This window comes from Sminthopsis crassicaudata, chromosome 2 (genome assembly GCF_048593235.1).
Source record: "Sminthopsis crassicaudata isolate SCR6 chromosome 2, ASM4859323v1, whole genome shotgun sequence".
NCBI classification, from domain to species: domain Eukaryota; kingdom Metazoa; phylum Chordata; class Mammalia; order Dasyuromorphia; family Dasyuridae; genus Sminthopsis; species Sminthopsis crassicaudata.
Genome location: NC_133618.1, coordinates 151,217,221 through 151,227,892, shown reverse-complemented (window position 1 = coordinate 151,227,892; position 10,672 = coordinate 151,217,221). Strand labels below are relative to the sequence as shown.

Here is a 10,672-nt window from a genome sequence, read left to right as displayed (position 1 = left end):
ATCTGTCTAACAACAAATCCTGTAATATGCTGTTTCTTTTACCAAAATAATTCCTGTATTTTAATCTTGCCTTAATTATAGAGAGGCCAGTTGTTAGCTGGAGACATCAAAAAATTTAAACTGAGACAGAGCAAACCTTACATTTCTGGATGTAGTCTGGAAATCTATTTTGCTTGTCTTGATATATTTGTTACAAGGGTTTTGTTTTTATATTTTAAATTGGGGCAGGTTGGGGAGAAGTAAATTCTTGGTAGTTGAAAAAAATAAAATTAAAAGTATATTAGAGCAAGGGATCCTAATCACCCATTATATAAATTATTCATAAGGTGTTGTTTGTCCTTTGTTCTCCAGGAGGACCATGAGTCAAGGATGGGATGCTGTGACATGCAAGGGAATTAGATTTCAGTGAGGGAGGGCGGGGAAAGGTCACTTGCCGCCAGTAGCCAGATATAGTTCAGGATGACTGGAGATGGCCCTGGATAATGATTGGAATAGGGCAAAAGTGGAAAGTGACCTGAACAATCTGTCACAATCATGATATCAGGGAACTTTAGCTTTTTCTGGGCATACTTGTTGGAAATGTGAATGGGTCAAAAACAAAAAGTACATTTTTTGGGGGACTACAGAGCTAATGAAATATTACATAATTCCACCAAAGCCCTCCTCCCCCAGTGTCATGGAGGTGACCCCAGAGTTCTGAACACCTTCAGGCTGGGTACTCCTCCTGCCAAACAGCAAAGCTGGGAGAGGTACGGGGCTGGCCGTTCAGTATTGTGCAGAATTTTTTCTAAAGTGACGATTGGATGTTGGGGGAACTCCAGTCTCACAGACTCATTGACATGGGCATCTCTTTTTATTGGTGAAAGTTAATGGTCTGATGGACTTAGAGGGAGAAAGGGGAGCTCTGGTATCCTTAGAACTCTTGGTGGTTTCTCGCCCTTGGGGTTTGGGTGCCAGAGGCCGAGCCTCTGGGAAGCAGCTGTCAGGGAGGGGCTGGCAGTGTGTCGTCCCAGTCCCCACCTTGCTGCACCAGAGACTTCAGGAAACTCCTTGCACTTTGCTCTTGGCTGAGCTGTTAACTCACTCCCTGTGTATTCTCCAATGTATGTTCCTGATTTGTTTGCTGTCAACTTTGCTACTTCCTATGAAGTGTTTGCTCACTCTGGAACTGGTATTCAGTGGGAAAGAGGTCAGGCCTGGAGTAGGAAGTTGAGGTTCTTTTTCCCCAATAATACAATCAGAAGTTTAGTTTAAACCTGAAAACCTTATGCCCAAACTAACAATTCTAATTCTAGCCAAATTTTCATTCTCTGAGGAGTGACCAAGTTTCTGTCCTGCTCCCCCCCCCAATATCCTATTTCCCCTCCTGGGTGGAAAATAAGTCTTCCTCGGAGAAGGGGCTACAAATGTCTATTTCATTTCCTTTTGAGTCACACATCCCCAAGCTACATGTGGGGGGCAGCCCTCATCACATGAGGCATTTTCCTGTGATGGGGGTGCAGGTTGAAATCAGTCATGACATTTATTAAGCACCTACTGTATGCCAGGCACTGGGCTGCGTTCCCAACCTAACCAGGGAAGGTGAACTGCATACAGGATAGCACTAGAATTAAGTAGGCTTGAGAAAAGGCTTTTTCTAGCCAGGGAATGGGGCACGTCCAGCTAGTGAGCCGTGTAAAACCAGCCAAATTATTTGCTAAGACAACTGCAGGTGACACTGAGCTGAAGGTAGGTACAAGCACCTCCCCTGCTTGAGTTCTGTTGATAATTTTGTTTGGTCCGCAAACAATGTGATAAATATCTAAATGACCTTTGGCAGAAAAAAGGGCTCCTTACCCCTGCTCTGGAAGATGAAACTTTGGTTGGGACTTAAAGCAAGCCAGGAAAGTCAGTAGGTGGGCCCAAGAATGCTTTCCGAGCTTGGGACGGAATGCCTTGTTCTCACCGTAGCAAAGAGGCCGGTGACAGTGAAGAGGAGGGGGGAGGAAATAAGGTATAAGATTAAAAAGCCAAGGGGAGTAAGGTAAAGAATGACTGAAAGCCAGAGGATTTTGCATGATCACGGGATCTGGACTTTAAGAAAATAACCTTGAAGGAGAGAAACCTCACCCAAATTACCAGATACAGCAGCCTACTGACAGTCTCTCTGGGAGGGACTACACTGCAACTTTCCAGTGTCTGCATCCTGGGCTATTAGCAGTGGTTAATTAGGTCCTAGGAGATTTTGCACAATTAAAACAGACCCAGAACTAAATAGGAGACAGGGTTTTGATGATTTATGAAAAACAACAGTCTCCTTTAATGAACCAAACTTTTATTTCAAAGTCCCACTTTTTTTAAACGAATTATTTTGTCTGTGAGTCACGGAACACTAAAATCAAATATCATAGAAAACAACGGAACTTACATGGTTGGCAACGAAGCGATTTATTACAAAACAGTTTAACTGTGTTCTGGCAGCCCCTGGCTTCTTTGCAAACAGCAACTCCCACATAGTGTAAGGAATTCCAAAAGGCATGTGACCTTGGTCCCAAATTCCCCCGCATATATGGCCCTAGGTAACATTGGTTTCTCAGACTTTTCTAGACCCTATAAACAGGGCCATTAAGGTTGGTCCTGGGACCAAGGGAACACTTTATGGATTGTTCCCTTACCGCCACCATTACCAGCATTTTCATTTGGTTAAAAATGAGCATCAAGCAGTTATTAAGTAGATTTGGGGGAGTCAGGGAGGATGTAAAAATAAGTAAGTAAAACATACAACTTGGGAGAGAGGAGACAATATATGGGAAGAAGGTGGGAGCTTTATCACAAGGCAACAACCCCAGCTTGTCTTACCTTCTTTTTATACATTTTATACAAAACTTGGTAGTCTTTTCTCTTTCTCTCTCTCTCTCTCTCTCTCTCTCTCTCTCTCTCTCTCTCTCTCTCTCTCTCTCTCTCTCTCTCTCTCTCTCTCTCTCTCTCTCTCTCTCTCTCTCTCTCTCTCTCTCTCTCTCTCTCTCTCCCTCCCTCCCTCCCTCCCTCCCTCCCTCCCTCCCTCCCTCCCTCCCTCCCTCTCCCCAGATCTGGCTTCAATGTGCCCAGTTATCTTAGATCCCTAACTCTAAATTCTTTGATTAACAAGTGAGGCTTCCCAATGCTCAGTATATGGAAAAGTCAATGTTTCAAGACATTATTTCATTTTTTTTATTTAATTGAAGATAACAAATGAAATTACAAAGCAACTCTCATTATGCCTCTTTATACTATGAAAATCTGCCATGTATTCTAGAACACAGTCCAATAGTACTTTGACAAACTCAAAGGACTTTTTGTTTAATTCTCATTGATGATAATATCATATATAGTATGACAGTATCATGATATCATGATAGTATTATAGAATGATACTAACAGGAAAACAGAGTTACTGATAGGTTGTACATTTCTGACAGAACCTTGGTATGATCAGCCTCCCAATTCACTAATGACCCACTGCTTTCTTAGAAAAGATGACAAATCTATTCTTTACCCTACTCTTGAAATTTTTGCAAGGAGCAGATAATACAGAATTTCAGAAATTATTTTATTGAAAGTCAGAACAAACATTAAGGCACAGTAATACATCAATTTTTCAAGTAGTGAAAATTGTTCAATTTCTTTCTCATATTCAGGACAAACTGCTCCAAAAAAACTTTCAATGAAGACATCACCCATTCTTGAATTACAAAAACATCATAATATTCAATGTCATCCCCAACTTAACTTCATTCTCAAATGAATTTCTTCTAATTTTAGAAAATGATACCAATCCAAAACATTCCCTTGAGGAAAACAACAACAATTTATTTTACTATACATGTATATTTCATTCTTTTATAATTTTAACCATGTGGCTAAATTAAAATTTTTAATTTAAGGCTTATTGTGTTTTCTATTGCTACTTGGTCTAGAAGTATTAACTTAATAATCTAGTATAACATTCTCCAACTATATAGTTAATTGTAATCTGGCACAACAGACCAAAAATCCATCTAGATAATAGGTATAAAATTATGAACCTCATGTGCATATTTATATACAAGGTCTTGACATTACAATTATACAAAAATACAGCAAATACTATACATCAATCAGCAACAACTTTTTTTTTTTTTTTTTTTAACTATAGAGGAAACATTATGAGTCCCTATGAAGGGAGTTATTTGCACTAATAGTAAGAGTCTTAGAAGAGGCTGTCCACCAATTTATTTAATAATACCAAGTTATGTTTCTTAGAGTTTTGGATCAACTAGGTGAACACATTAACCTTTAAATAAAATATACATTACTCTAACTTAAAGCAATGGATTATCACTTTAAAGATAAAAGAAAAAATGTGCCCATTTAATAAAATTCGATGCTTTATATGGAAAGAGGTGGTCATATAGAACAAAATATAAGATTCCATATTATTCTTCTTCATATATTCTCTTTAATAGGCAGTTATACAAATCAAGAGATTTCTTGAACAGTAAGTTATTTTCCTTTTACCTGATCAAAAAGTGCTAGTTTGGGAAATTTAAAAGAACATTCTATCTTACCCCATAAGGCACAGGCTGAAAACAGCCATAGACAACAGTAACTAAAATAGTTATCAATAGCCCTAACATTTATAACGACCCTACACAGTGTCTCCTGAAATTGTTTTACTATAACTTATAATCTTTAGTCCTCACTCTAACTTTCAGTGTGAGAGCTATGAATCCCCATAATATGAGGCTACTTAGGAGCCCCTAAAGAATTTCTTTAGGTCCCATTATATTGAGGATAATGAATTCAAGAATCTCAGTCACAAAACTTACAACATTCCTATGGCCAATAATTATGTGTATTTTGCTACTGCTCCACTCACCAGCACCATCTCCTTAAAAATATAAACTTTCATATTATGTATCTAAAATTACATTCCAATGGAGGGGAGGGAGAAGAAATACAAACTGCTTTCTTTGAGGATAAGGGAAAAAAGGTTTTGAGTAAGAAAATTTCTTAAATGATTTTGATTACAGAAGGAAAAGTTATGTAGCTAACAAACATTAAGAGGAAAAGAGGTCAGGTTGTTTTAGAGGTAGTTTTCCCTATTATTCATAACCACCATCATTGCTAACATCACTTTGTAGCTGCTGCAGCCAGACAGTCCAGAATGCTACATTTCCAAATTCCACTAATATACTACAATAGACAGATTTATTTCTACTCCACCCCCTACCTACTCCCAGGACTGAAAGATATTAAATGTAAAGTGCTAGAAACAAAGTAGAAAATCATCCCAATTCTGCAAACTATAACTGCATTAACTGCCTTCAGAAGACAATGAGATATGCATAGACGAGTATAACTTTGAATGAGGGTAATTTTTGTGACAAGGATTTTTGTCCTATGCACATCTAATTGTATTTAATCAAAACTCCTGAATCTACACATTCACATATGGATTTTTTTTTTTTTTTTTGGTTGAGGCAATTGGGGTTAACTTGCCCAGGCTCACACAGCTAGGAAGTGTTTGTTTCTGAGGTCAAATTTGAACTCAGGGTCTCCTGACTTCAGGGCTGGTGCTTTATCCACTGTGCCACCTAGCTGCCCCAGTGGATCATTTTTGTGGGGGGAAATCTGTCCTATGCATGGTGGAAAGTAACATAAAGTTCACATTCCTATTTATTATTTTTCATTCTAAGACCTATATCCCATCACAATATCACATTTCCAAAATCAATGTTTTTAAGCGCATATAAAATATCTGGCCTTTTTCAAATGAGAACCTTTCATTTTCAAAAATCTCAACAGACATGGATCACAAACATAACAGAATTAAGTCCCCTTATAAACATGCTTGAAAGTGGTAAATAAGAGAATTTGAATGAATTAGTGAAGAGTAAATTCTTCATCTTCCCACAAAACACTAGAAATATTTGCAAGTAAAGGTTTTTAAAGCTAATTTTGCCTACATTATCTTAAGTAACTCTTAAACTCACCAGATCAATAGAGCTCCTAGGTTATAATACTTCATTCTAAATGTCAGTTAAAGCCTTCTCCTTCTTTGGTTACAAAAGCAGCATTAATAACATTTGCAAATGATTCACATTTTTATTATACTATATACTTACTTCATCTTAATATTTAGAGCATTTTATATATAAAATATCAAAATTAAAAGTTTGAAGTTATACATGAACATGTCAAGTTATAAATGCATAATATAAAAACTGATATATAAAAATGTTGAGGAAGAAGGCTTTAACACTTAGAAAGTTATCAATGATTAACTCAGTTACAGAATATCAGTGATAGTTGTCTAAAGAAAAAACATATTAAGGTTACAGACAAAGTAAGATTGCTCTCTCTCAACAAGATGGACTAGCTGGCTATTAAAAAGTCTTAGTAGTTTGCTAGATTTCTTTCTCACACATATAAGAAAGTAGTTTCTTATGCTTCAAGTGGTCACTTAGCCTGTTTTGCTTCCTGGGTCCTTCATCTGAGTAACTTGACAATCTAGGGCTCTTTACATTTATCTTTGTTGACATTTTCCACATTTTAATTTACATAATGACAACAGTGGTTGAGTGATCTTCTGGGAATAATATGACTAGCTCCAGAGGTCCTACAGAAGTAGAGGGAAGAGTTTCACTTCTCATCAGAGATGGCATAATGCTTGTATTATACCCAACTTAAACAAGAAAACTGAGATAAGCATTTTTATGCTAACAGAAGTACTTATAAAGAATATCTTTTGTTTTAAACAAAAGAGCAAAATCAAGAAATTACATATTTGCACTTCAACTTTACCCATATTTTACTTAGTATAGAATCATTTTTATATATTAAAAAAAGAAAACTGTCAAATTATAAAGCATAAACCCAAGAAAACAAAATATGGTTTGCAATATCAGAGAACTCACATTTTTTCTAAAAGTACAGAGAACAACACTGTATGAAAGTTAAAAAAAAAAATAAATAGCTATCTTAAGTCCCTAAACTTTTACTCCCAAAGAAAATAGTTTCAAAACAGTATGTACATAATATGCACTAGGCAAGAACATATTTTATGCACTTCTTGCATGTAATACTTTAAATTGCTCCCAGAACTAGAGCAAACTGACACTTAAGACAACATTCAAGAGCCATCTTTAAAAATATATATAAATTCCTTCCCAATACCAGAGCATTTAATATTAATATGTATATCTTCCATGATAATATAACCAAAAAATTTCAGTCAACAATCATTTATTAAGCGCCTTATATGTGCCAGACACTTTGTTAGGCGCTATGAATTTAAAGACAAAAAAAGTTAACAGTCCCTGTCTTCAAAGAGTTTACATTCTATCGGAGGGAACACATACGCACACACATATCGATATGTATAAATATATATGTATATACACACACAAAAGAGATACCCGATAATTTAGGGGGAAGGCACTAGTAGCTGGGTGGGGGAGATGACCAAGAAAGGCCTTCTGTAGCAGGTGGTGCTTGAGCTGAGTCTTGAAGAAAACCAGGTACTCTAAGAGGTGTAGATGACTGAAGGTAGACATGCATTCCAGGTGTGGGGGACAGCTCAATGACATAGCACAGAAGCAGGAGATAGGCGTATCACGTATGAAAAACAAAAAGGCCAGACAGCTGAATGCTAACAATACATTTATATGCATAGCTGGTGAAGGTTTCTTAGAGCTTGGGTGAGAGCAATTCATGGCCATTAACTAGGCTTCATTTATGCAGGTTTTAATCACATTATCTTTTCTGAAGATAACATTCTTTCAGACATTTCATATTTGGTCATCATTATTTCCTGAATGAAAAAAGGTGTATGTTAACATACATTGCTAATAGAACCCTATCTGAATTGCTAATTTAGTGTCAACCTCTGAAATTTCAAAGCATTCAACTGGCTAATTAATATACTGTTTTACAAGACTATATAGCATCTGCACTCTAACAATTTTTAACCCATTATCAGAAAAATTCAAAGAACATAAGGGATTTTTTCCCCTACTGAAAAGGTTAAGAGTACAATATATCCATTAAGAAACTATAGTAATCATATAACCATGTTCAAATCCTTGAAACTAGTACGATAAATTTTTATTCATTTTCTAAGGGTTTTGGCTGCCATTGTATCTGCAATCATTTTCAAAATTTCTTTTCTACATTTCAGACTCTGTACCACATGGCAGCTCTACATATAAAAAACAGATTCAACTATATATAAAAATATGGTTTACCTCATCTGAGTCCACTAATACTGGAAGAGCTCTGAAAAGAGAAAAAGATCAGAATCACAAAATGATTATAAAAACTTTCCTACAGCCTAACTAGAGAAGAGAGATGAGACTTTTGCTTTATCCCAAAGGCCTAAGAGAAAGGTTTATTTCAGTTAACCAAAGGATTAACTTCCTAGCCTTAGAGTTTTCTAAAAGTGAAATATCTGTGTTTTGAGGTAATGATTTCCTAGGTACTCGAAGTCTTCAAACAGAGGATATGGGGATGTCAGAGAGAGAATTCATGTGCCAGGTACATGCTGGTTTATCTGAAGCCTACGGCTTAACTTGAGATCAATCTCTTAAGATGAATAAAGCAAAAATTAGCCTACATGACCATTTAGTTCATCCTGAAACTATTACATCACCATACTACTCTATTATGAGGTTTTTATTCTAGAAAGTGGAAAATAAATAATAGTATTCACATATTTCTATCATGCTTCAAGTAATAGCTCATCTGATCATAATAGACTCAATAATAAATAGTGTATGCAGGAAGTTGTCTTTAGGAGAATGGAAGAAGATCTCAATAGTGGTATATCACCACTCTTGATTTTAAATGACGAGTTTTTCCAAGAAAAATCTGTATAAAAGTGCTGATATGACTATATCTGTACGTCAGAAGAGAATTTGAATAGTGACATACAAAATGATAAAAAGCCTTTTATAGGGGAGAAAAATGACCAGGCTCCTTTTTGCCATAGCACCATCACAGAAACTAGCACAATATAAAAGCATTGTACTAGTATTATAAAAAGATGTCATGAATTGCTTGGATCTGGGTTTAATGGGACATTGGAGAGTATCCATAGATATTACTTTTGCTGCCCTGCTTCATTCTATTACAAAAAACAATGCTGTTCACATTTCAACAGCATCATTACAATTCTCCACCATTCTCCTAAGACTCTTACAACTGGGTGAAACAAGACCCCACTATCTCAAGAATCATTGCGGCTTCCACATTCCTTTCCTTTTGACCTCAAAAATAAATTCATTTAACCTAGAAATAGCAGAAGTTATTGAGATCCTACTTTATTTTTAAGTTTTCATAAAAATCATTGAATGGCTAGGAAGGACTGGACTCAAAAGACTTTTGCAGTCTAGAGGGTCTTAAAGGAAACAGATGATTTCTTCTAATCAATTCAATTCATTGATGGGAGATCCTACTAAAAAAAAATTGAGTTTTGTCACTTGTAATGTAATGAGTTAGCTTTCTGGAAGTCTCGGGACCAGCCTTGGTCTCAGTCCAAAAAATCCATTACTGTCACTGAAGAAGGGACTATTCTTCTATAAACAAGGCATATAAGTAAATAAAGGCATACAAATCTCAGGGAAAGAATCACATGATGAAAATCTGAGAACCAGTCTTTTAAACCATCCCAAGAACAATAACAGAAGATATTTACACATCTGCGAATGAAGAAGGAATGTTTTCTTCTACCCACTTTAAATCTTCATCCTGAAAAGAGGAGAAAGATTTCCAAATATTATTTATCAGTAGCAGGTCAAACATTTTTATCTTCACAGAGTTTATCATACACAATATCTTTGACTAGACCCTTTTGGTAAAATCTTCTTTTAAACTTTATAATTTAATATTGTATTATATTCAGAAATTATTTGACTTAAAAAAAATTCAATTATGATACTTAACATACATGGCAAAGCCAGCACAAAGGCAAGATATGTAATAATGAGAGGTTTTAATTATGTTAGTAACATGTTTGCTAATTATATATTATAAATAACATTAGTAATTTTGTTAATTATCTATTATAAATAATATTAATATGGTTGTGTTAATAATAATTAATTACTAAAAATGTCTTTGTTAAATGTAGAGCATCTGATAAATTCTTGACTTGCCTTAATGGCAATTTCATCATTCAGAAAGTAGAGGAATAAACCAAGAGGGCAATATGGAATTACTTAATGGAGAAATGAAACAATAGGAACTTTTAAGAGAAAAGACTTGTGCCAATGATCAAAAGGTATTAGCAAAGGAATGTTGCCCATAGTCTCACAGGGTCTTAGATTTTAAAATCTAGATTTCAAAGACAGATTCACTGGGATCTCATGGACTAAATCTCTAGAAAAGAAATGGGTTCAAAAGAAATGTGTCTTTGAAGAATTCATTTTGATTTCACATTCATATATTTTTCTTTTGGGGAACAAAGAATAAAGTTTTTAAACTAAAAAGAGGCCAAAACCTACAGAGAGACCACAATGACAAACTCAGATTTAAAAACAACATGAATAAGAGATGAAAGCAATAGCAGGTAATTGAAGACCAAGATAAGAGCAACACAGTCTTATAAGAATAATATCAACAACATTTAAGGTTTAGTATGAGCTGTGGCTGATAATAAGTAGCAAAACTACAA

General features: G+C 35.5%; 1 protein-coding gene across 2 annotated transcripts in view; it reads right to left on the bottom strand.

Moving 5' to 3' along the window:
* Positions 1–7,651: 7,651 nt before the first annotated feature.
* Positions 7,652–10,672, bottom strand: part of TMEM87B (transmembrane protein 87B) — a 43,913-nt gene continuing 40,892 nt past the window's right edge. For both annotated transcript variants that reach the window (XM_074287690.1, XM_074287688.1), the window contains exons 17-19: positions 9,695–9,747; positions 8,247–8,277; positions 7,652–7,813 (exon numbers count right to left, since the gene is read on the bottom strand). In XM_074287690.1, coding sequence (XP_074143791.1) covers positions 7,751–7,813; positions 8,247–8,277; positions 9,695–9,747 — 147 coding nt within the window. In that variant the 3' untranslated portion in view covers positions 7,652–7,750. The remainder of the gene's footprint in view (positions 7,814–8,246; positions 8,278–9,694; positions 9,748–10,672) is intronic.